General features: G+C 40.8%; 1 protein-coding gene across 4 annotated transcripts in view; it reads left to right on the forward strand.

Moving 5' to 3' along the window:
- Positions 1-271: 271 nt before the first annotated feature.
- MAST4 (microtubule associated serine/threonine kinase family member 4) overlaps positions 272-23,287 on the forward strand; it is a 289,105-nt gene continuing 266,089 nt past the window's right edge. The window contains exon 1 of one of the 4 annotated variants that reach the window (XM_069000723.1): positions 272-590. In XM_069000723.1, the coding sequence (XP_068856824.1) occupies positions 366-590 (225 nt within the window). In that variant the 5' untranslated portion in view covers positions 272-365. Of the gene's footprint in view, positions 591-9,025; positions 9,105-10,384; positions 10,434-23,287 lie in introns of those variants that run through there. The other 3 variants (XM_069000726.1, XM_069000725.1, XM_069000727.1) reach the window with 3 other exon arrangements.

The raw sequence follows: 23,287 nt of genomic DNA on the forward strand, positions 1-23,287 counted from the left end.
GCACCGGGCGGCGGGACCGGGCTGTCAGGGTGCCGCCAGCCGCGGGACGCCGGCTTTTCCCCCTACCACCTGCCTCCTTCCACGGCGAGGGGCCCCTCCCCTCACCGGGCAGACCCAACCCCGCCACCTGCCACCCTCCCGCCGCGCTCCGCCGCGCCGGGCCCGCCCCCCACGCCAGTGGCTCCGCCCGGCCCGGCCCGGCCCGCCCCGCCCGCCCGCAGACACCGCCTGCCGCCCGGAGCGCGGTGCCTGGCCCGGCCCGGCTCGGGAGCGCAGCTGCGGCGGCCGCGCTGCGCTCTGCGGGGCGGGGGAGCGCGGCTGCCGGCGGCGGGGCATGCGAGCGGCGCGGCTCTGAGCCCCTGGCCATGGCGGAGAAAGTTTCGGCGGCTTCGGAGCGGGCGCGGGGCGCCGGCCACGTCGGCTCGTCTTGCTCCGGCTCCTCCTCCGGCTCGGAAACTCTCTCCGAGGAGGGAGAGCCCGGCGGCGGCGGGGCGGCGACGGCCCCCGGCGGGGCGACGGCTGTGGCGGAGCGGGCAGTCCCCGGCGGGCGGGCAGAGGACGACGCCTCGCTGGAGGAACGGGATGAGGAGGTACGCGGGGCCGGGGCGGCGGCGGTTGCTTCTCCTCCCCTGTGCTCCGGGGCCGCGCCGGGAGGGAGCCCCGCGCAGCGCTACTGTCCCGGGCTGCGAGGCGGAGGTGACCGCGCGGCGGGGAGCGGCTTCGTGCCCACCTGGGGACAGCCCCTTTCGCGTCAGTCTCGCCGGCTAAGCCCTTTCTGTTTCTGCTCTGCCGCCTCTAGCCCTTTGGCTGCCGATAATTGTGAGTTGGGATTTTTGTATGGAGAGGGGATTTTTTTTGTTTTAGGAAAGCTTGTTTGTTTTTTATTTTTTTTCCCGAGCGTGTTACCTTTGGATAGCGTTGCTCTAAAACAAACTCTTCAGTGTCAGAAGGAAGTGATGGGCAAGCCCCTACACTACAGTAATCCTCTTGTGAGAGCTCATGACAGGCTGTGGATCATGGAGGAGCTCTGTGGGTGATAGATCCATAGTGTGATACGCGGATACGCGTGTTGTTCCCTTTTCTCTCCTCCTGATCTAGCTACAATACCTTCTTAACGTCACTCTTAAGACAAAACAGCTCCCTCCCACAATGTTACAGTAAAACGACCCTTTTAGGTCTTGAGACGGATTTAAAAAATTATTTTATTTATATCTTGTTGCATGATTCATACTCCCTAAATCTATTTCAAGCCATGACCCCAACCAAGTGCATTGTTCTGTCTGACTGCTGCTTTACTTTGCTTCGGTGCATCATCTCTTGTGTGCCTTAACTTACGTCTTTCATTGTGGTCAACTTTTTAATTTGCACTTAAGTGGTGTTTCTTTATTCTGTGCCTTTATGTGGCTGGATGTACAAAGGTTTTTTGAGAAATCTTGCATTTCTAGAGGTATATCTGTTAAGCTGGTTGAAGTTATTTTCAGCTAGTTAAGCTGTGGTTGTCAGGAATGTTTCACTCTGCAGTAATGGCTGTTTATGTAGCTCCTGTTTTTCCCCTCTTTCCCCGATGCCTCCTGTTAAATTGATACAACTGTAGGGCAGCATGATGAATTGGAACTAAATATACCTTTCTGTATCCTCCCCCCTTTTTCTTCTTAAATACTCAAACTCAGACCAGGTTCCATGCTTCTTTCAGTGGCATGAGCCCCCAAAGAGTGGAATGTATTTGCAGTGAAATACATTTATAATAGAAGTAGAATGAATGTGGATATATCCATTTTTTTTTTTTTAATATATATAGACGTGAACTTGCTTTTTTCACTGAAGTGAGTAGGAGCTCCGTAGCTGCTGTTAGTATGGAGCGCACTGTTAGGTGATTAATATATCCTGCTTCTCGGCAGGAATGGTACGTGTGGGCTTGGGGCTGTGCTTACCACAATTATGTGGTGTCTAGATGGTTTAGTGCTCAGTTGGGAAGCCTGCATAATACAGTGTAGGAATATACAAAGTCTGTCTGTTCAGTTAGCTGAACTCATTGCTAACTGCTGGCAGACCAGTGAACTTCTGGTAAAGGCTCGTTATTTCGGTGTATACTTTGGAGATAAATTACAGGCATCGTTTGAGTTGACAGTATGGAGAAGGTAAGCCCAAAAATAACTCAATATTGCATTTATGGAATCCTGGAATTTTGTCTGGGCAATCTGATACCTCACCTTCAGTTAGTAGTGCTAGCAGATAGCAGCAGAAACTCATGTAGTGTTGTGGGACAGTTTGTTTAGAATATACAGCCTTATTCTGTCCCTTCTATTCCCCTCTGCTAGATTCTTTTTTTTTGCCTGGTTTTTGTGCTCTGATTTGCCCATCCTTCCATTTTGGTGTAGTCAGTGCTTGCAGCTGAATTTCTGCCTGCCTGCAGAACCACCTGGCAAATCCACCTTTATAATAACTTTTTTTTTGTGCAAGGACACTGCAGTGCATTAGAGTGCAGAGGTAAATGAATGTTAATTTAAAACTGAGAAAGCATCTCTTCACATGGAAATCTATAAGGACAGTGGAAAAAAGCAAAGCTGAGGTGCAAGATGTACATACAGATGATTTCAGGCTTTCTTTATGTGCCACCTGCTGAAAGTATCCCGTTGAGAGAAGTGCTTGAAGATACTGTTTTCACATTGATACCCTATTTAATTACTGTCAAATAACGAAAATGTTGATGTTCTGTGTGATGTTCTGTTACTGAGTTCTTTTAGTTATATGGATCCCAAGTGCTTGATCCTGTGCTTGCAGTTTTCAGTTCTCCTCTTGTCCTGTCCTTGTTCCTGTTGCCAACATAGCAGAATTGAATCTGTTGTCACAGCTGTTCGGTATCCTTCAGACAGCAGTGAAACAGATTGTCCTGCTACCTCTATTTCTACTTTAGCTGCCAGTAAATTCTTCAAAGCCATGGCATATAAAATGTTTCCAAATTAAATAAATGTTAGAAAACATGTAGATTTTCCCATACACATTACTATTTCACGTGGTATTTCAGTAGAACTATTTATTCTTCTGTGACATTGTATAAGATATACTCAACACCTTGAACCTTGTCTCCTCCTGGATTTCTTTAGCTTAAACAGCCCCAGTGGCTTTCATCTTCCCTTATAGAATGTGTTTCCAGACATCTAATCATCCTCATTGCTGTCCTGTGTACTCTTCCCAGCTGGTCACATCTGTCTTGAAGCATGATATCAAAAAACAGGATGTCATACTCAGATTTATACTGTGCCAGATCTGGTAGAACAGAGGTCTCTCAAGCAGTCTTGTTTTTTACGTAGCCCAGACTACTGATTTGCAGTTTGTGGTCAATTATGAGTTTTTTGCCTTTTTCTGGAGAATGATACAAACATTTCTAGTCTACCAAAAAGAGTGATTCATCTCCCACCTCAGTGAAGGAAGCTTAATGCTGTTATCTAGAGTAGGTCAGCTTCTTTAATGTTCAGAAATTAGGCTGTTGAACTGGAAGCATGATAATTCCTCTTCTGAGTATGATGTCTGTAAGAGTTAATTCCTGGAGGAAAACAGGGAAGGAAGGGGTGGGAAAAGAAGCTACATCAATATTTTTTTTCTTCCCTGTTATCATTACTTCATCCTACAGTTGCATAAACTTCACCTTAAAAAAAAAAAATCAAACCACGAAATACCTGAAGAAAAGCAGTCTCTCCTTTCATGTGAGCAAGAACAAATAATAGTTTACAAGAGTACAGTCATCAGTTTCCAAAGTGTTTTTGATGTCTTACTTTGAGACCTTAGACACATGAGAATTAAATGAGGGTTTAACACTAACTTCATCTGAGAAGTGCTTTGTTTTGGGACATCTGTGCATTGAAGTGCTGTGGATAGCAAGCACATAAACACAAATGAATTCAAGCAGATTATTTGCCTATGCACTTCTGAGGTGAGTGGCTAACTGCTGACAGATAGGATGGAACTGTATGGTGAAGGGCCCTCAAGGAGAATGTTACATAGATGATGGGTCACTGCATTTCTAATGCTGTGTGATTGTTTAGTTTTTTCATTTATTCCATATTCTCTTCAGAACTCTCTTTGCTGGAAAGAGTGTTTTCCAGACTGTCAAGAGAGCAGTTGAGGCTGGGCAACAGTATGATTTCTGTTGTAATCTATCTGCTTCTGATGTTTATGTGTAGTCAATACTGGACTGGCATGATGGAAACAGGGATAAATGCAAAAAAACCCAGGATTTTTCCTATTTTCCTTTCTGCTGTGTTTTTGTCTTCTCTACACTGGTTTTCCTTTTGGCAAAAATGTGGCTATGAACAGGAAACATGTTTTATGAAATTTATTGAGGCAAATGGTGCTGAGTGTCATTGGCTGCAGTAGTTTCTATCATTCAAAATGTTTTACAATCTTTCAGTTCAGCATGGGGTATGCTTTTTTTGATGGTGGGGTTTTCAAATCTTAGTGTTTTACAGGGGATGTGAAAGCTCACTTGGTTTTAACCTTGTTTCTTAAAAGGAGGATGAAGGCAAGCTATGGGTTCCTTGCTTACACCAGTATTCTCAAGGATCTGAAGGTTAAATTGCGTGTCTTGAGTTGTCTGTCTTTTCCATCACCTTTCTGCAAACCTTGTCACAGTAACTACACATTTCTCACCAAAGCAGAGTAACAAGCCAGGAAGGATCAGAATTCTTTCAGAGAATCATACTTTGCCATATAACACAGATATCTTGGTCTGAAATGGATTCAGAAGCTTCTGAACCTACCAGTGTCTTACCATAGTGAGTTCTCTTCGTTATTCTAGATGCTTAAAAATACTCCCTTAAGCAAAACTACCCACAAAAAAATAGCAGGGGGGGAAGTATGGTATTTTGTTCTTAAATAATTCCAGTTCTTGCTCTGTAAATTCAATGTTTGGCACTGAAGTGACTATTTGAGTTTATAAGAATTGAGATGATGAGCAACATGACAAGATTTCTCATGAAAAGTGTCCACTGAACTTTGAAGTTGATTGTTGTACATTTTCTCCTACTGTCCAGTTAGTGTGTATTGTGTATTAAAAAAGATACCTCACTGCACAGAGTGAGTACAAAACCTTTTCCTGATGTGGTTAACTCTTCTCCTGAATCTGCCTTCTTGCTCTTCATGTTGCAATCTGTTTCAGCTTCACGAGGACTGTATGGTGAGAATTAATTACTAGGAAGCTAAGATTTTGTCATTAAAATATTCATAGCAAGGTGAGGGGTGTGGTAAAGAATGTATTGCTCTAGAAACTGCTCTTTCACACATTTGTCCTTTAACATATGCCCACTGGGGAGGTACAGTCCCTTCAGCATTACAGATTGTATGCCAGATCTTCACCCCAACAAAATTGTAGTGTAGTTTGGTAGAGGGGTGGAAATTAAAATACCTTGGGGTAAATTAAGCAGTGTGTGAACTAATGGCAATGTTTACATGTGCATCTGTGTGTAATGGAGGTGGTGGTAGTTCTGGCAAAATGTCACTGTGACCTAGCTAGAAGTAGTGTTTTTGTTACCTCTTTCCCTTCCTGCATGTCCTGCTGTAGAAGTAACCATGGGACATTCTTAGACTGTATGGGAGATGCCATAGATTTTTCCTCTAATTGTTTTAAACTTTATTTTCTCTAACAGCCATGGGTTCTTCCCTGTTGTAGCACACCTGAATGATAGAGCTAGCTAGAGATGAATAGTATTACTGCATAATCTGTAGCTCATACTAAAGAATAGTAATGCCATCAAAAATGTATTCTTCTCAGGGTTAAAATGATTGTAGTTGGATTAAATAAAACACTTGTCTAGAGCAGCTGCAAAACTGTTACTGTGTCACGTCAGCCAGACTAAAAGCACTGCTTTTGCTTTTTTAGATATGTTTGTGATAAGTTACCTATAAAGTGAAATATTTGACAATTTAAGTGAGTAGGGCTGCCTCAAGAGTCATGTAAAAGACTATTGATTTGCTTTTAGTATGGGAAAATGTATGTTTTCTACTACTTTAGACTTTTTCTGTGCAGCATAGGCCTTTAAAGGTGCATACTGCTATGCCCCCTTCTTACCTCAGAAATCCTCTGGGACATGGAGAGACACGTAGTTGAGGGCTATAACAGCCATGTGCTGCTACTTGAGGTTTGAGACTATCTGTACAGTAGTAATGTTTGCAGCTCTCTGGAACTACTTTTTAAGAATCTGGTGGTATAAATAAGCCTATAACCAAAGCATATATCTTTCTTCTCACTTGGAGTAAGTGAGAAGTGAAGAAGCAGGATCATACATCGAGTTGCATATCTGATTTTTTGTGCCAGAACTATTTAGATACTTAAAATTCTTCTGGAAAGAGGTGGGTAAGGAACTGATAATTACAGTCTTCAAATTCTGAATCGTTTGCAGAAATGGTTGAGAGGCCCTTTTGCACCCTTTAAATTTTTCAGACTGGTGGACATAGTCCTGAAGGTAATCTTCAGTATCCCTTAGTGTCTGTTTGTCCAACTGTGAAACCAAATGTGAAGAAACATCTTTTTTGAAAAGCTGCATCTCTGTAGAAGGTGTACAGGCTAAGTCCAACATAGTCCACTGCCTCTGACAGTGTGTTGGCTAGATGTAAGCTGCTTTGAACTGAATGTTGGTAAACATAACAAGGTGTGTTACTCTTCTACTATGAGGAAGCTCTGTATGATAGGGCTGCTTTGCTAACAGTAACAGCTTGGGTAAAGTTGAGTTTACAGAAAGGGATAAGAGAGTCCTAAGTCTCAAGGCATAAAACAAAAGTATGGCCAAGCACAGTGTGAGTGAGAAGATCCTTGAGCTAGCAAGCTCAGCAGCTAGGTAGTGTTTTCCTGCAATAATTTGTGTAATGGGGTAGCTTGCCACTTGGTTTTGTCACAAATTATGTGCTCTGTCCCCCACTCCTGAAGCCAAACTGTGCTCAAAGATTGCAATACTGAAGTATTAATACATATCGAGTACTTGGTTTCTGATCCTGCTGTTTTTGTTACCTGGAGCTGGCAAACATTAACCAGCAATGCTTTTCTGTCCAAGGCATGAGAAAAATATTTACCCTTACTTTAGAGCAAAAATCTGAAATGCAGAATTGGGGAATGTAGGAAAAGGGACATGAAGACTCTGAAAAGAATAGTAATGAGAACTGAGTCCCTAAAGTTTTCTATTGAATCTTCCTTTAGTAAAACTTCTCTGACACCAGGCTGGAGGTTTTCTCTTACATCCATTATAACAAAGCAGATGCCTGTTATTAAGAACTTCAGTAATGCAGAGTCTGCTTGTTCTGCTGCTGGGTTGGGAACTGACCTGCTCAGGCTTTGTCTTAAAAGGAATACCAGTCTTCTTAACAGCTTCTTTAACAGGAAAAGAGGAAGGGAAGAAGAAAATTTTTGTTTTGTTTCCAGTTTGGTATTTTTTGGTTGTTGTTTTTTGGTGTGGTATTGAGCACAGCAGCGTTCTAGCTTATGTTGGGAGCTTCTCAGTCAATGTTACCATCTCACCAGCACTACTGTGCCATTGCTAAGCTCCTTTAAAAACAGTGATGTGGGCTTGAAATACTCTGCAGTCCAGAACACACAACGTCCTACTCACAAATTTTATAATTTGTTGCTTCAGCCTTCAGATTTGTCGTTTTTTTCAGTTCTTCTCTTGCAGCTGTGGCGTTTTAAATTGTTTTTGAAACTTTATAATAGTTGGGGGGTATTGGGTTTTAAGCTATGTGACTTGTGAGAGACTGATGCTTAAAGTCATAAAATGCTGGTAGCTCTTTTTGTTGTGATGGAGTGGAAGCAAAATATTGAGGACATCGTAGCTGAAAAGGTGAGAAACATGGGGGCGTGGTGGCAAACGAGCTGTGCTTTGAAATCAAGCCAGGAACCTGTTTTAGCTTTTGGTTTACTGAGCTAAGTAAGGTTTTACTTGCCCTCTCTGGCTCCAGCCAAGAAGCAGTGAGATGAATACCTCACCCTCCTGTACAAATGTGATTAAGCTGATGAACTTGCACTGTTCAGAAGTGAGCTACAAGTACATCAAGGGTTAAAGCTCAAGTGTAACCAGTATAAACAGCCTGGTTGCCCTTACCACAGGTTTCTTTACTGAGTAACTTAAACTTCAAGTGGGAACCAGGGATGAGTGCAAGACTCTTTTCTTAACTGATAACATGTATAGTCTTGAACTAGAAAAACAGAAATGTTGTTTTTTATTTACCTTTCTGATCAAACAGCTCTGGAAGTGACTTTCAGAAGAAGCAAAAAAACCCAACCACAAAACAAGCTACAAAAAAATCTGTTCCAAAATTACTAAGTGTGTGTGAAAATAGTTGATTATAGGATGGGAACTTGTATAGCCAAGAGAGATTCACTGTTGCCTGGCAGAGAAACTTCTGTATTAGATACATTTTGCAGTGTTTTATTTAAACAACTGTGTATATTTCAGTATATCCTTTTAATATGAATATAACAAGGTAATATAGTACAATAATTTAATATTAATATATTTTTAATTTTTACGGGGTGGTATTTCTATACCAAGTTAAGAAACTTCTGTTGTGAGGCCATGTTGCCATGCTAGTGGGACTGTATAGTTAATTGTACTTGGACTTGGTTCCATTGTTTTTAATAGCCTTGCAGTCCTGAGGAAGAGAGCTGTGGGTGAATGAAGCAGATGAACTACTGCACTAAACTGCTAATTTGATTTTCATTGTTACCTCAGGAAACTTTTACTAGAACGTAATAATGCTGTAGCTATGGCTCAGTGGATGCTTTCATTGTAAAGCTGTTATTCGGGCCATATAACAAAAATGCTTTGGATGACTTTCATACTGTGTTTCTGGTTTTGTGCCTAGTACATTACAGGGAAGGGTAGGGTGAAGTGTACCTAATGCATTTTGTTCTGGGCTAGCTAACAGAATAGAGTGTTTACAAAAGGTCACAGGGAAATCCTTAAGCTCAGCTGAGTCTTTATAGCTTTGATGAGTAGCTGGGCTAATGTAAAGCTTCTGGGTGGGTTTTAACTTGCTATCAGTGCTTTTCTTCCTCCTTCCCATTTGTTCAAATACTGGTGGTGTTAACACATTACCCCACTGGAGGACACACTTCAGAGGTAAAGATGTCATTGATTTCCTTGGACCAGCTCTGCAACAAGCAGAGTAGCGCACATTGAATTGGCTGTACATACATTTAGAAGATCTGGTTCTAAGTTACAGCTGAAGCAGCAAGGAGATGACCTTGGGCATATCACTTATCTGCCATTGTGGAGCAGTGACAGTCATTGACTTGCTTGAGTTTCATTGAGTTCCTGAGTTTACTGAACTACAGGTCATATATTGGAATTACAGTGTGGGTTCAGGGTTGCTGAGTTCTGCTGAGAGGATGTAAATACACTCGCACTGAGTATGTGTTAAGGTAGTCGCGTGGAGCAACAAAAGATGTGTAGATGTAGTTCTTAGGGACATGGTTTAGTGCTGCACATTCACCCAGGCTGGGTGAATGCCTGGACTCTATCTTTTCCAACTTCAGTGATTCTAAGATTCTATGAAAAAGGACATAAGTTAAAGAATATTCTTACTGGTTTACAATAGTATCACTGTGCTGAATATTACCTTCCCTCCTGGAAACTGTTTTTGTGGTCTTGCCTGGTTTGCTTGCACCCAAATTCAGCATGCATGTTTTTAAGCTCTTGTCAGAGGTAATAACTAGTGACTGAAAACTGAAGCAACTGAAACTTCAAGGTTTACATTCAGACAGCAGTGGTCCTACAGTTAAAGTAGGGTAAGGATTTTAGAGGAGGAGGAGGAGAGAGATTCAGTTAAGGTGTAATGAGGATGCACTAGGGGAAAACATTCTCCATGGCATTCAATAATTTTTATGCTTCTGATAGTATTAGCATTGTGCTAACAGAACCATTGGACGCAAATTGAAGGAAAAAATACGTTAAAAATATATCAAAAACCTAAAGCCATACTGTCAGGCACTTTAGGTGTAAGTTTATTTGAGGGTGAAGAAAAGCACATCTGAACTGTGGTATGTTGATAGCCACTGAAATAGGAGGGAGCTGCAAACCCTGCTGTTACAGTCTGCATTACCTCACCTGCATGCTGCCCAAGAGAGCAGCTGTGCCAGAAACTGGCATTATACCTTGTGCACAACAAAGGAATAGCGTCACGCGTGCACATGCCCTGGTGACTTAGAAGCAAGTAGAGACAGGTTTTATAGCAGTGGGAGCTAAAGCACTTTCATTCCACATGTGCTTTCCCAGTAAGACACTTGTAAGTAGTATGTTGTTTTGACATTAAATTAGGAAAAAGTAAAGTGCAGAAACTGCAGATGACAAATGTCGATATATTAAGTCATAGATCTGTCAATGAAAAACAAAGAATTGGAATTGGGAAACTAAACATCTCTGAGGACCTGGGCTTTAGTCCAGGACAAGGTGGGAATGTTTTTCAAAGTATAGGTGTGCTAGTATCTCACCTGTATCTAGTTGCAGTTACTGAAATCATCCATGCTTTTTGGAATTCTTTAAAACCAGTAAAACCACCTGCTGCTATTATTAAAAAAAAAAAAGTAATGCTAGTGATCTTGTAATTAAATTAATGCTTTTCCTTTTATTCTTTCCTTTTGGGAGCTTTAATAGGTTGTGTTGCAGAAAAGTTATTTTGACATTAAAACTTTATGTGTACAGCTTCTGGGAAAGGAATCCTACAGTTGTCTGATGAGTCTTATATGAAGATAGACTTTTTGCAGAAATCTTGTTCCTACAAAACAAATGGCGAAGCAGAACCATACCTACATAAGCAAGTACCACGAAGCAAGAGTAATGGATTTGTGCTGTGAAATGTTGAGGACAGTGTACACATTTTATGTATTTTGAGGGAAATGACTTAAGATCAACACTACTCTGATCCCAAGGTTTGATGATCTCATGCAGTGCCAGTTGTACTGGAGCCTAGGTATGCTTCAGGGTCTGTTAAAGGACAATAGGATCCTTGCTGACTTGGGTATTGATGGTGCTGCCCCCAGATCAGCTACCTAAAGTTTGTGGTTTGCCAGGTTTTTCTTGTAAGTGTTGAGCTTTAGGCAGCAGTTGATTCATGAACTGTTATTACTGGATAAGCTTAAACAGAATGTGTCTGCAAGAGCTGTAGTTGCAGCTTCAGTGATATTGGAAACACAGTAATTTCAGCTGAAATTTCTGACTGGGTGTGGTGGTTTTAATTAGTCATGAATTCCTCTGTCTTCATTGGCTATTGTTGAGGTAATGTGCTTTCATGAGAGAATTAACAAGTGGTTAGTGTTTTAATCCTCACTGCTTAGATTTGAGTTTGGTAATCCACCTTCTAGATGTCTTGCCTGTCTGAGGCTGTGTTTTCTATCTGCCTTAAGTTTTTTGAATAGGAACTTTCTTCCTACGTGTGATTAGTCTTTGGCAGTGTCTTCCCTGTGTTTAGGTATACTTGTTTTAAATAGATTTGCCTGTTTCCTAGGAGACAAAGCAAGACTACTCTGCATGATTTTAATCCTTAAAGAGGTTATATATACATAAACATGGAAAAATTCTGTAGTCTTCTCTATAGTTTAGCAGGTGTGGACAAGTACAATGGCTTGGTCTGTTTTCATTTCTGATGGTACTGTAACAGATGTCTCCTGCAGTTTGGTTCAGGCAGCAACTGACAGAACGAGAGGACACAGTCTTAAGCACCAAGGGAAATATAGGTTGGATATTAGGAAAAAGTTTTTCACGGAAAAAGTGGTGAAGTACTGGAATTGTCTGCCCGGGGAGGTGGTGGAATCACCATCCCTGGATATGTTTAAAAAAAGATTGGGTGTGGCACTCGGGGCCATGGTTTAGTTGAGGTGTTAGGGCATTGGTTGGACTCTGTGATCTTAGAGGTCTCTTCCAATCTGGTGATTCTGTGTAATGTCTCCATTTGTTTGGATAGACCAAATAAAGCCAGTTAAGCAGCTTCAATAAACCTATGGGCAAAAGACATTCTCATAAGAAAAGATCATTGTTTACTCTGGATAGAAAGCTAGATCCTAAGATTTAAGGACTCCCCTGAAATCACACAGCTTTAATACATGAGTGTAGGAGATAGTTTGTCTTCAGTGATTAATGATTTTAAATTACGTATTTGTTGTAGAAACCTTTATAATAAGATTTTTTTTTTTAGATGTAGCATATATTGACAAACATTATATATAAAAATGTATGGTATGGCATTCATTTCCTTTAGTGTTTGGACAATCATGACTGTTTTCTTGCTACAAAATTTCTATAAGCATAAGCATATACTTTAAGGATCCATATAATATAGGTAAAGATATGTGTGTGGAAGTTGACTTTGAAGAGTTTTTTCTACAGACATAGCAGTTAAAATAATTCTGGTGTCTGCATTTGCAGGATTTGTAGAAGGCAGCCTGCTGAAGTGCTTTGAGTGGTGTACTGTACATGGGTGATTGCTTCAGCACAGCTCTTAAGCACTTGGAGTTGCAGCACATCACTACATAACTAACGACTGAAGCACTCAGAGAGCTTTTATAATAAGACTTCATCAAAACTGTCATTGTCTTGTTTACTTAGTTGTACTCATCATGCATGCTCAGGTGTTCTTCCATACTGGCTCTTAAGTCAAGTGTTTTTCTGTGCTTGTGTGGACACGAAATACAACGTCATGTAAAATATCATGAGGCAAACTCATGATATTGGTGTCGGATGGAGGTAACACAGGTCAGTTGAGCCTTCAGCTTGGCTCTCAGTTATGCATAGATGTAATGCTGCTATTTTTGAGGCTTTTTAGTATCTGGCTGAAATTGTCAAAAGGAACCAAGGACTGTTTTTCTCTCCCCTTTCCTGTCCTTTTAGTGATGGAAGGTGTCTTTGCAGAGTTTGGTCTTGATGGCTGCAGACTCAGTTTGCTCAGAGTGTCTATAAAGAAAAGTAAAAATCTCTCTTGCCTGGCAAAATGGCAACCTGTCTGCCTTCTTTGGCTCTCTGAATCTGGAATACAGGTTTGGGGCTCATGAGCACCTGTGTGAATCCATTGCGTTCAGTGAGTTTCAGTAAGCGTCTTTTCTCAAGAAGTCCTCCTCAGGTGTTTTCCAAAAGTGCAGTTGTACTGGGCACAGGTGGTCAGGTGCTGGCAGCGGGAGGCTGCAGGGGTGTCCTCTGTGAGGAGCAAAGGAAAAGTGTGAGAAGGGAGTGGGAGAGAGGAGTTGTTATGGAGTGACTTGCAATGCCCATTCCCAATCCCCTTCACCGCTTGTGAGGAAAGAGGTAGAAGAGCTAGAAATGAAGAAGTTGAACCTGTTTTGCCTATCATGGTAATTGGTAAGAGATCTCTGTTCATGTCTTGAGTTATGAACTTCTCCATCTTATTTTCTCCCGTGCATTGTTGAGGAGGGGAGTGAGAGAATGGCTGGGTCACTTGGCTAGCAGCTGGCCAAGGCCTCCACAGTCCATAGTTTATGTACATACTACATTTTAAAAACTTTGTAAAAATGAAATGAACAATGTTGCATTTTCATACATGCATTAAGGTAGGTGTAGCTCCATGCACTTTTAGCTGACATGGGTTGGCAGCTGAAATCTGATCAGTTTGCAAATACTTTTTTTTTTCCTGAATACAGCTCTATAAGCTCATGCTGGGTTTACAGTTAAATGCATTTAATACTTCAAACATCACCTGTAGAAACTGATGCTGGGCTCTTGGTTTCTCAGCTAGAAACTTATTGCTAAGAAATTAATTCAAGCTTGTAGTAATATCTGCATATCTTATGAATAGTGAAGTTGAAACAAGGTAGTGTCTTGTTTGAAGAGCTGTTGGAAGTGGCCATTGGTGTTAGTTTCCAAATGAATCCATCAAAATGTGGTGTGAGTCCGTAAGTGTTTTGTTGTTTGCGGTAGATAATGCAGTCATGTGACTGCTTCTTTAGAGAAGAGTTGTGCCTTATTTCTTTATGCAAAGGTATTTTTAGATGGTCACTTAAGTTATGTATAAAATGTTTTTCTTGCTTCCCCAGCTGAAGTCCCTGAATGTATATAGGGAAGTGGGTTCTGCTGTTGGTGAGTTCTGTAGAGCTGATCATAGGTGGGTTCAGGTATGGAACTTGAGCAGCTATCCCTGTAGCACTGTAAGGTATGTCTGTCAATTGTCATCATGTAAGAAGAAAAACCTGTCATTTGAAAACTGCTGAGTGTAAACATTAATACTGATACTGATTTCATAATACTGAGTGTTATATTTGTAACATCTCTAGAGTGGGTTTACTGTGTGAAAAGGTAAGACTTTTGTTTGTTTGTTTGTTTGTTTTTAGGAAGAAGATAAAATAATACTGTCGATAAGGTAGATAAAATACTTAAATGAGAGCTTGAAAAAAATGTGGTTACCCTTAACAATCTCCCAGTTATTACTGCAGCCTCACTACTGCCTGTTGGTTCACTAGGTAAAAGTGTAACTTACTTTTCTACTACAAGGGGTCAAGATTACATAGTAAATGAGGTCAGTTGAGAGGTCTTTAAAAATCAAACCACTATTTGTAGTGTACCTTTTTATTTCAACAGATTTTGTAAAAACATGTTAAATTTGTCAGAGGTGGATATTATAAGTATCTTAAGAGTAGGAGTATGTGGCAGGGGACCATAGTATTAATTAAAACTATTTTTACAGTAATTTTAGCTTTATGAAGAAGGATTGCCATGAAATAGCCTTTAATGTGACAAAAGCTGAGGGTTTGCCTTTTCTGAAGCTGAATTCATTCGTTATCTTATTGTCAAGGGTTTAAAACCTTTTCATCATTTTAAATCAACCAGCCTCTTTTATAAATATCTATGTATGAGTTTAAGATTTGAGTAGCATGGAGGCCAGAATCATGCTGTAATTTTATACAGAAGACTGAGAATGCTGTGACTAATTGGGTTAAGGTATTTTGTTCTCCCAACAGGTGTGCTCTTAGGAAAGGTACAAGAGAGCCATCTCTTTTCCATTGTTCTCTTGGCTGTAAATTGCCTTTCTGCAGGAGGCCAAGGGCGGGTTTGCAAGAATGTTGCAGTGCTAAGTTTAGGAACCTGCAGTGTGGGGACTAGTGTTGAGGTTACCGGTGGTGGTGTGCAGCACACTGGCCTGAGGTTGTCCAATCTGATGGCTCGATTCCATGTTTAGGTGGCGTGATGAATATATGTGGCCATGCACCTGGAATTGTGGTTTGCTGCCTTCATTTTGTTACTGTCTGCCTGGCTTCAGCCTTGAGCACTTACTAGCATGGCTGATTCATCAGCTGTATTATAGCCTTGGTATAGGTTTAAGACTATGCAGAATTGGTTTTGTAGATGTGGCTTATTTTCTTTCCTGTATTTTCAGTTTGTTTTCTCTATGCTAGTTGTTGCTACTTTTTTTTCATTGGGCCACCAATGCTTGTTTCTTTAGAAGAATTATGTAAGCTATTTTCTAAGTGAAATTGTTTTAAGAAGGCTTCAATTGCAGAGGTGTGTGTATTCAGTTGGATGCTGAAGTTAGTTGCCTTTCTTCAAAAGATAATTGTACAGGCGAAGAGTTTTCACAAATAAAGCAAGGTGTAGCTTGACTACTTAAAAGCAAAGAGGAAAAAGAATAGTTGGCTTATTTGCATTGACCTAATTTAATGATTTCCATGAACAGAGCTAGTTTATCTGTGATGTCAGTAGCTGGTTCTTACACACATATCCAGAAAGTAGATCTTTGAGGGGAAGAAATGCTGATGCTAGCAGACCTTTTGCTTTGAAACTCTTTAGAGCTGTGAGTCTGTGTGGTTGTATGAGTAACCTGAAAAAAAGTGGAGCTTGGGAGTCTGATAAGGGTTGTGGGTTTACCTTTTTTGGAGGCTATCTGTTTTCGGGAGTTTCTTGATTAATTTTTGGAGCTATCTTTTGTACTGTGTAATTTCTTTCCAGGATGTGGATTAGCATATCACTTCTGTATTAGGCATTTCATCTGCTGAAGAGCTGCCATGCATAGAAGTCTTTTCATAAAGGCATTACACTTCTAGTGAGACCTTGTTCTTTCCCCTCTAGTTTCACAGTCTGAATCAAAACACTTTCTTCTTTCTGCCTAGCGTGGTTTTGTGGTGTGTAGACCAAGGAGGAATATATTTATTTTCTATATTCACTGTGCTGGAAGAGGGTGATGAATTTTGAATGCAAGTCAGTCAAGTTTTAGTTCCTAGTAACAATACAGATACTGAAATCTCTGCTGCTGTTTTTTCCCCTCTGACAAGTTATGCTTTCTTTGAAAATAGGGCATAGGAGAGCACAGGAAGCTTGCTGACAGCTTGCTAACTATTTTTCTTCCATTAATGCAGTTGAGGAAGGCTCTTGAGAGAAGGGCCAGTTGGTACTAATGTCTAAATGCAACATGCAAATTTTTTAGCATACCAGTAACTGTCTTGATACTGTGAGGATAAAGTGTTATCGAGAGTAAGGATGATGCATAGTTGTGGAATATGGGGTTATATTTGTTAAAGTGGTTGAGGCTGATGCTCACCAGAAGGCCCTGTGGGAAAGGCCCAGCTGCAGGCCGGACGGCTGGAAGTCGGCTGAGGGATGAGAGGCAGTTGTGTTGAGTTGAGTGACAGTTGGCAGTGAGACTGTGATTGGCTGGAGGAGCGTGTGGAGAGCCGGTGAGCAGGAAGCTGATTGGGTGATAGGATGCCTGGCCAGCAGCCCTGCAGCTGAGCCAGCCAATGGGTGCCCTTCTGCTGTTGAGTTCTGTTAGGCTTGGCTTGGTTTGGGTTGAGATTAAGGGTCTAAAGAGGGGGTGATTTTTGGCAATAAATGGATCTTCTTTGGATGTACAAGGGGGTCTGTCGTCTTTGTTCCCCATTGCTACATATAGTAAAAATGTTTGTGCACTAAGAGCCCACCTCGTGAAGGATAGTACGCTGACTAAATAGTGACATTATTGGGCTGCTCCTTCAAGAACCTGCTGAAGTAACCTTTGCTGCTTCTGAGTATCAGTACTCTGGTATAGGTGCTATTTTGGGTTTCAGTTACTTGAAGATTATTGACTATTGTCACTGTTTTTTGACTGCAATAAGTAAAGAGAAGAGGGAGAAAGATCTGTCCATTTTATGTGACCTAACCACAGGAATTCCCAAAATTCTCATGCAAGGTTTGTTGACTGGACATCCCTGCAATGGCCTCAAGACTTTCAGAAGAAAGGGAAAGCTGTTTCCACTGTTTTGTCTGTTCCAGCTGCTTTTAGTTGAGGAGACACTTTGGTTATTTGGTATTCTGCATCTGTCAAGCCATCAGCTGAACTGAAGGTTTTTCAAGGAACTTCTCTTTTGCATTGCAAAGAGAATACCTGTAAAAGAGAAACAGAATGAAAGAGACTGCTTATAAAATTTCTGAGCTCTCAGATTGATTATGTTGCCAAATTAGTCTCACCATTTGAGAAAGTATATTGATGTCTATTGACTGAGCTTTTGCTTTTCTCCTTGTATTTCTGTTCCCTGCTTGCCCGAACACATTAGTTTTCCTTTTCAGTTGTTTTTATTCAGTATCCTTGGATTAAGACTTGGCCAGTATGTATGTCACCTGAGGTTTTGGATGGTGGTACTTGTTTGCTTATATTATATTCTTTCCTTCTGTCCTTAAAGGGAAGTTGATGGCTATGTTATAACCTGCCATGAGGGGACAGCCACCGCCTCACCCTCGGCAATAATACCCTTCAGCAACCTACTGAGGGTCAATGTCCTTTTCCCCACCATCCCTTGGGAGTCGACTAGATTTATTACCAGAAGAAAACCCTGCAGTAGCTTTGGACCACACATCACCACATCCAAGGGATCCAATATAATGCCAGTAAAATGTTATAACCCACCGCAGATGGTGTAGGTAACTCAGGTTCTTGTTAATCGATCCCTTGGGGTGGATTAGAGTGAAATGACACTAAATGATCAGTGTTTGTAAATATACAATTGTATGGTTTATTATAGAGCAATGATTGCAAAGGAAAACATATATGTAGCCATTTTGTTTATTATTATCTACAGTAATATAACAATAAAGCATTGCAGTATGAAAGCACAGCAGCATCACCCAAGGATCTGCACAACGGAAAGGAAGAGAAAAAGAACAAGAGTGTGAAGATCTCACCACCCGTAGGCCCTGTACTGAGATTTGGTTGCTGCAGTCTTGTTGAAGTGGTGGTCACAGACCAGATGCATCAGTTGGTGAGCAAAGTCCTGAAGAAGAGTTGAGGAAAAATCCCCATGAAAATCTCACAAAATATGAAAACCACAAAGTATGTTTAGTTTATGTTCACTCAGGTTCAGGTGGGAATGCCCAGGTACCTCCCTTAGGGCAGTAGATTCACAATGCATGATGTAGTGTTGTGGATCATGGGACACTTGGGGAGTCCTTGACACCTAAGACAACACAGCTGCCCATCACACCAGTGCAGTTGAGTCCCATTATGCAGTTTAGTTGCATTATGCAGTAGAGTCCCATTATGGCCCATTAACAGAGATGAGCCCTCCCAGGCCATGGGAGGATGTCCTGGTATTTCCTGGGGCAAGTAGGGAGAGGCCCACAACCCAGTGGTTTGTGCAAGGGAGGGTAGGTTAGTATGGCAGGAGGTACCATCTGTCTCCATGGGATCTGACTCCTATCTCACTCCTGGCCTACCATTCACTCACTGTCTCATCAGCTCAGAGATTTAGTCATTACTCACCCAAAAGCTGACCACCTCCATTTCAACAAACCACCCTTCATGTTCACAAATGGGTAATATTTTGAGTTGTTATTTTGAGTCATTACCTGTTAACAGTTCAGTCTGTCACTGTATGTGGAATGCATGTTTCAGCTATTTTATCAAGTGGACCGATTTCACAGTGGGGCCGAACTGCTCTTTGTGCAAACAACTGCTATGTGTTCTACACCTAGTGCTAACCTCTTCCCATAAGTCACTTAGGGATGCACAGCAGATGGAAGAGTTTCATGTGTTCATATGCATGAGTGGCTAATGGAACAGTGATATTCCTGGAATAAAACTCTCTTATTTGTTTGCTTCTGGCTAAGTATTCAAGTTGTCTCTTGCTTGACCACACATGGGAATTCTTAGAACAAGTGACCATTTGAAATCAAAAAGCCTTGGAACAGCTTCTTAACCTACCATTACCTAAGCGAGAACTGAGCCAAATTGCAGTGTTACGGATTTCTCTCAATAATCAAGCCACTTCATCTGAGACACTGTGGTTTGGATTGTCTATCCCTCGGTGAAATGCTGATTGACAAGAAAATTGAAGGTATTTCCAGGGTGGACAGGATAGCTAGATTCAGTAAAGTGAAAGAATAAGGAGCATCTTTAATCTCTCTTATCTTCACAAGTCTGTTGAAAATGCTGCTTGGAAATCCAAGTTCAGGTTTTGGAGGGCTCAGGAATGCATGCAAAAATCCTGGAGCCTGGAAACATGATTAATCTCTGCATAACATCCCACTCTCTCATTTTAAAATATGTTGGTATATCCTGTTAGAGAGGACGACTGTAGTGGAGCTTCTCCTATACAGAGGAAGATGAACTACGGACAGTGTGTTGTTAACATGTCATTAGCCTACCCTCTGACAGTAATGGTGATGACCCAGCATGTCCAGGCTGTCACCACTAGTTAATAGCTTTAGAGGTCATGAAATCTCTACTGGATACTCAATTTCTCTGCATGTATGTGTTGAAGGGGTGTGTGATAAACCTGTGGGAATCTGGGCCTGCTTTCCACTGGCTTCCAGGATGGCTTTCCGAATGAAGACAGAAAATACTTTGCCGTGTAACCTCTTACAGATCTTGCTCGTCACTGTGTCCTACAGACTCAGGCATAGATTTCTGTTCGCCTTTCAGACTTCTCCCTTATGAGAGGAGCCATGATCAGAAGCTTCTTTCAGACTTTGTAATGTCTTAAATTGAGATGCAGGGATACTAAGTCTGGATAGGAGAATTCTTGACTGCTTGCTTCAGATCAGGTACTGACAGATTGTTCAGGTACGGCATTAGGTTGGTACCGGATCAATGAAGGAGAAGCTGATTTTTAAATGCTGTAAGGGCTTTAAAGTGGAAGACTGTAAATATGCATGCACATGGCTGCTGTAAAGGCTTGTCCCATGTGACACTATGAAGCAATTTATGCTGACAAGATTTATGTTGGGGTAGAAGAAGATCAAGAAACCATGGTTGGAATCTAGTGACCTGTTTTTTTTACAGCAAATGTTAGCAAAATAACTTTTAAAATATTTGTCTAGATTAATTGGAAGAGAGAAGATAGTGTGGTTTGGTTTTTTTACTTTTCCTTCTCTGTTTTGATGATGCACTACATTAGATTACTATTAAATATTCTAAGCCATTGTACTTGTTGCCATATTGCATCTGCCTATAAGGAATTTGTTTGATCATTAAGTCACTTGGGGGCAGGGGGTGGAAATATACCTCTGTGCCTTTTCTTTTAATTTCTGAAGTAATTTCAAAGCTGAAGTGTTTCAAGGTATGCTGCTAGTGGCAGGCTTCTCAAACATAGCTGTGACAGCATTAAAATACTCGTCTTTTAAAGCCCTTAGAGCAGGCATCAGTAAGAGTTCAGTCTTGCACCATTAGTTATCTGTTTAGACCTTGAATTTCCACAAGTGCAAGAAAATACAATTTTTTGGGTTTTTTCCCTTTGCATTGTTACACTGTTTCCTATTATGTTGTTATGAAGTTAAAATTTGATAAAAAGGTTTCTAGGTATTCACCAGAGGATGAGTCACTTGGAGAAGAAGATACGTGGGTTTTGAGCACCAAGAAGTAGTTTAGTCCAGAATCTACGGTATATGTGGAATAATCCTACAGGCAGTGTAACCAAACTGAAGTGAACTGCATTGCTTGCATGATGTATTACACTAGATGAACAGAGGCAGGAGGTCTGGGAGTTCATGTTAACAGCAAGTATTTAAACTCTGTTTTTAAGATGTGCAGATTTTGAGCTGTAACACTTAAAAATTGGCTTCTCTTGATCTGACAAGTTGAAGTTCATGCTTTGTTGATCTCTCTGCAGCAGCACGTGACAACAGAAGTGTCACGACCACTTTGTTAACACATTTATCTTCTTCAGTTAGGAAAAAATATGGATATTTCAAGTCGTGCAACCACACAAATGTGCTCCCCTTCTTGCCTGTTAATGTCAAAAGGTAAATTTTGACAGGTATCAGGTATTTATCCTGTTTCTCTTTGCATTCTCTGTGCACTCCTGATTTGTTAGCTATCATAGTGTTAGAATTAATGATTAAATGTGTTACACATGTGCCTGATATTTAATGTTAGGTATGTTTGATATAAAAGAGCTAGATCTACATATAGAAATCAGTCTGTATTCAAAGTTAGATTAGGAGACTACATCTCTGTTGTTGAAGTAATGTGTGAATAGATGTGATTTTTTTTTTCTTCTTTTGCTGATGATTTCTTAATAATCATTATGTGTGTTTGTCATTCTAATGATGGGAGGCTTGATGATGTGAGGGGAGAGAAGACAATTAGAAAAACAGCTGCTGAAAAAGAAAATTCCTGAGATTTCAGTGTGGTGAGCCTGAATATCAGGAGTGGGTAGAATAAACATCAAAGGATGCAATTTTTGTAAAGTGATGCAGCTTAATTGTGTCAGTGACTTCTAATTTCTTTAACCTGTGCTATTCCACAGACATCCTGCTTTGCTGGCTGCTGCTCCAAATAGTTAAATGTTACATGCATATTTATATAATGTGTTCATGAATGTATTTGTAAGTTAACTACTTAATCAGTTTTCTTAAACTGCAACTCTACCTTAACAAGCATACAGCTGTTTTAATTTGAGGTATTCTAATACCCTAAAAAAGTAATGCTTCCAAATATAGTGGACAACTCTCACTTGCTAGTCTAGCAGAAGCTAGGAGCAATAATTTTTATTTAAAATTATGTCTACTTAACCACTGGCTAGGAGAAATCTGGTGGCAGAAACAGCAAATCACTGTGAAAGCTTAGCTATTCTGCTTCAAGGCAATACTATAAGAGACCTTAGAGAAAGATATCAAGCATGCCATGTGTAGGTAATATATGATACAGCTTTTCAGTTAATGTTATAAATAAGGTAAAAATGAATGCTGGTCAGATAATTTCCTCAGAACCCTTTTTGTGGGCCATGTGAGAGTTTGGTTTGTGGTTTGGTTCTTTTTCTTCAATTTTTGAAGACACACACGTAAAAGGTAGTAGTAGAAAGCAGAATTTTTGCAGGTTTGTAGCTGCAATGCCTTTGCTGCTGATCTGGCAGTGTAAATGGAAAATAAGCTCTCTGATACCTCTCTGCTTTAAATTTATGTAGTCCAGCTTGATTCAATTCTCCACTGGCCCCCAAGTGAATTTATAACAGCAGGTGTTTAGCCTGGGTCTTCATAATTGAGATGTATTGTTGCACATGCCCTGTGAGTTGCTGTTGTAGTAAAAATATATTGGCACTTGATTACAGCACTGATGAAAATCTCTGTCAGATAGCTTGCTTCAATTCCACTTTTAAAAAAAAAATTGAGTTCCCACATGGTGAAGTACTTTGGTATAAATTAAGATCTTTACTATAATTTTTAGAGGGCTTGCAGTCTGATCTATATTGAGTTCTGCGTTTGAGACACAGCTTTTGAAATAATGTGTCAGTGCTTTTTAGAATATTCTAGGTACTTTTAGAATATTAACACAATTGCATGGGTAGTTAAATTAAGGGTAGCTGAATCTCTTAGCATAATACTCACGTGGTTCACACTGCTGCTTACATCAATTATCGTTTGCTGTACATGTTCCATACAGGCTGTCTCAAGTGTTAGTTATCAGCGGAAGGTGTTCCCTTAGTGTGTATCTTGCTCCTGAATTCGATTTTGTTCTGTGGTGTTGCGTAGAGTGGCCTGTGCTTGGTGATCTGGGTTGCCGTGGCACTGTGCTCCAGCCCTTTGGGTGCTTGTTGCTGGTCCTGTGTGAGCATCCATTGTTTCCCTTGTTTTATTAAGGAGTTAGGAAAAGGTGACCGAGACCTGGGGATGTTTGCAGCTTTTGTCTACTTGTGCTTGGGATTACGGTGCTTGAATGGAATGTTCCCCTTCTCTCATGGAAAGGTGTTGCTCTTTGGAAGCAGAGCCTGGTGCTTATACGGTGCATGTTATTTCTTGTCATAATGCTAAACTGTAAATGACTTTATAAATAACTTTATGTGTACCTGTATCTTTTTCCAAATGAATGCCTTTTAGTCCACTACAAGTTACACCATCTT

This window comes from Aphelocoma coerulescens (assembly GCF_041296385.1).
Source record: "Aphelocoma coerulescens isolate FSJ_1873_10779 chromosome Z unlocalized genomic scaffold, UR_Acoe_1.0 ChrZ, whole genome shotgun sequence".
Classification (NCBI taxonomy): domain Eukaryota; kingdom Metazoa; phylum Chordata; class Aves; order Passeriformes; family Corvidae; genus Aphelocoma; species Aphelocoma coerulescens.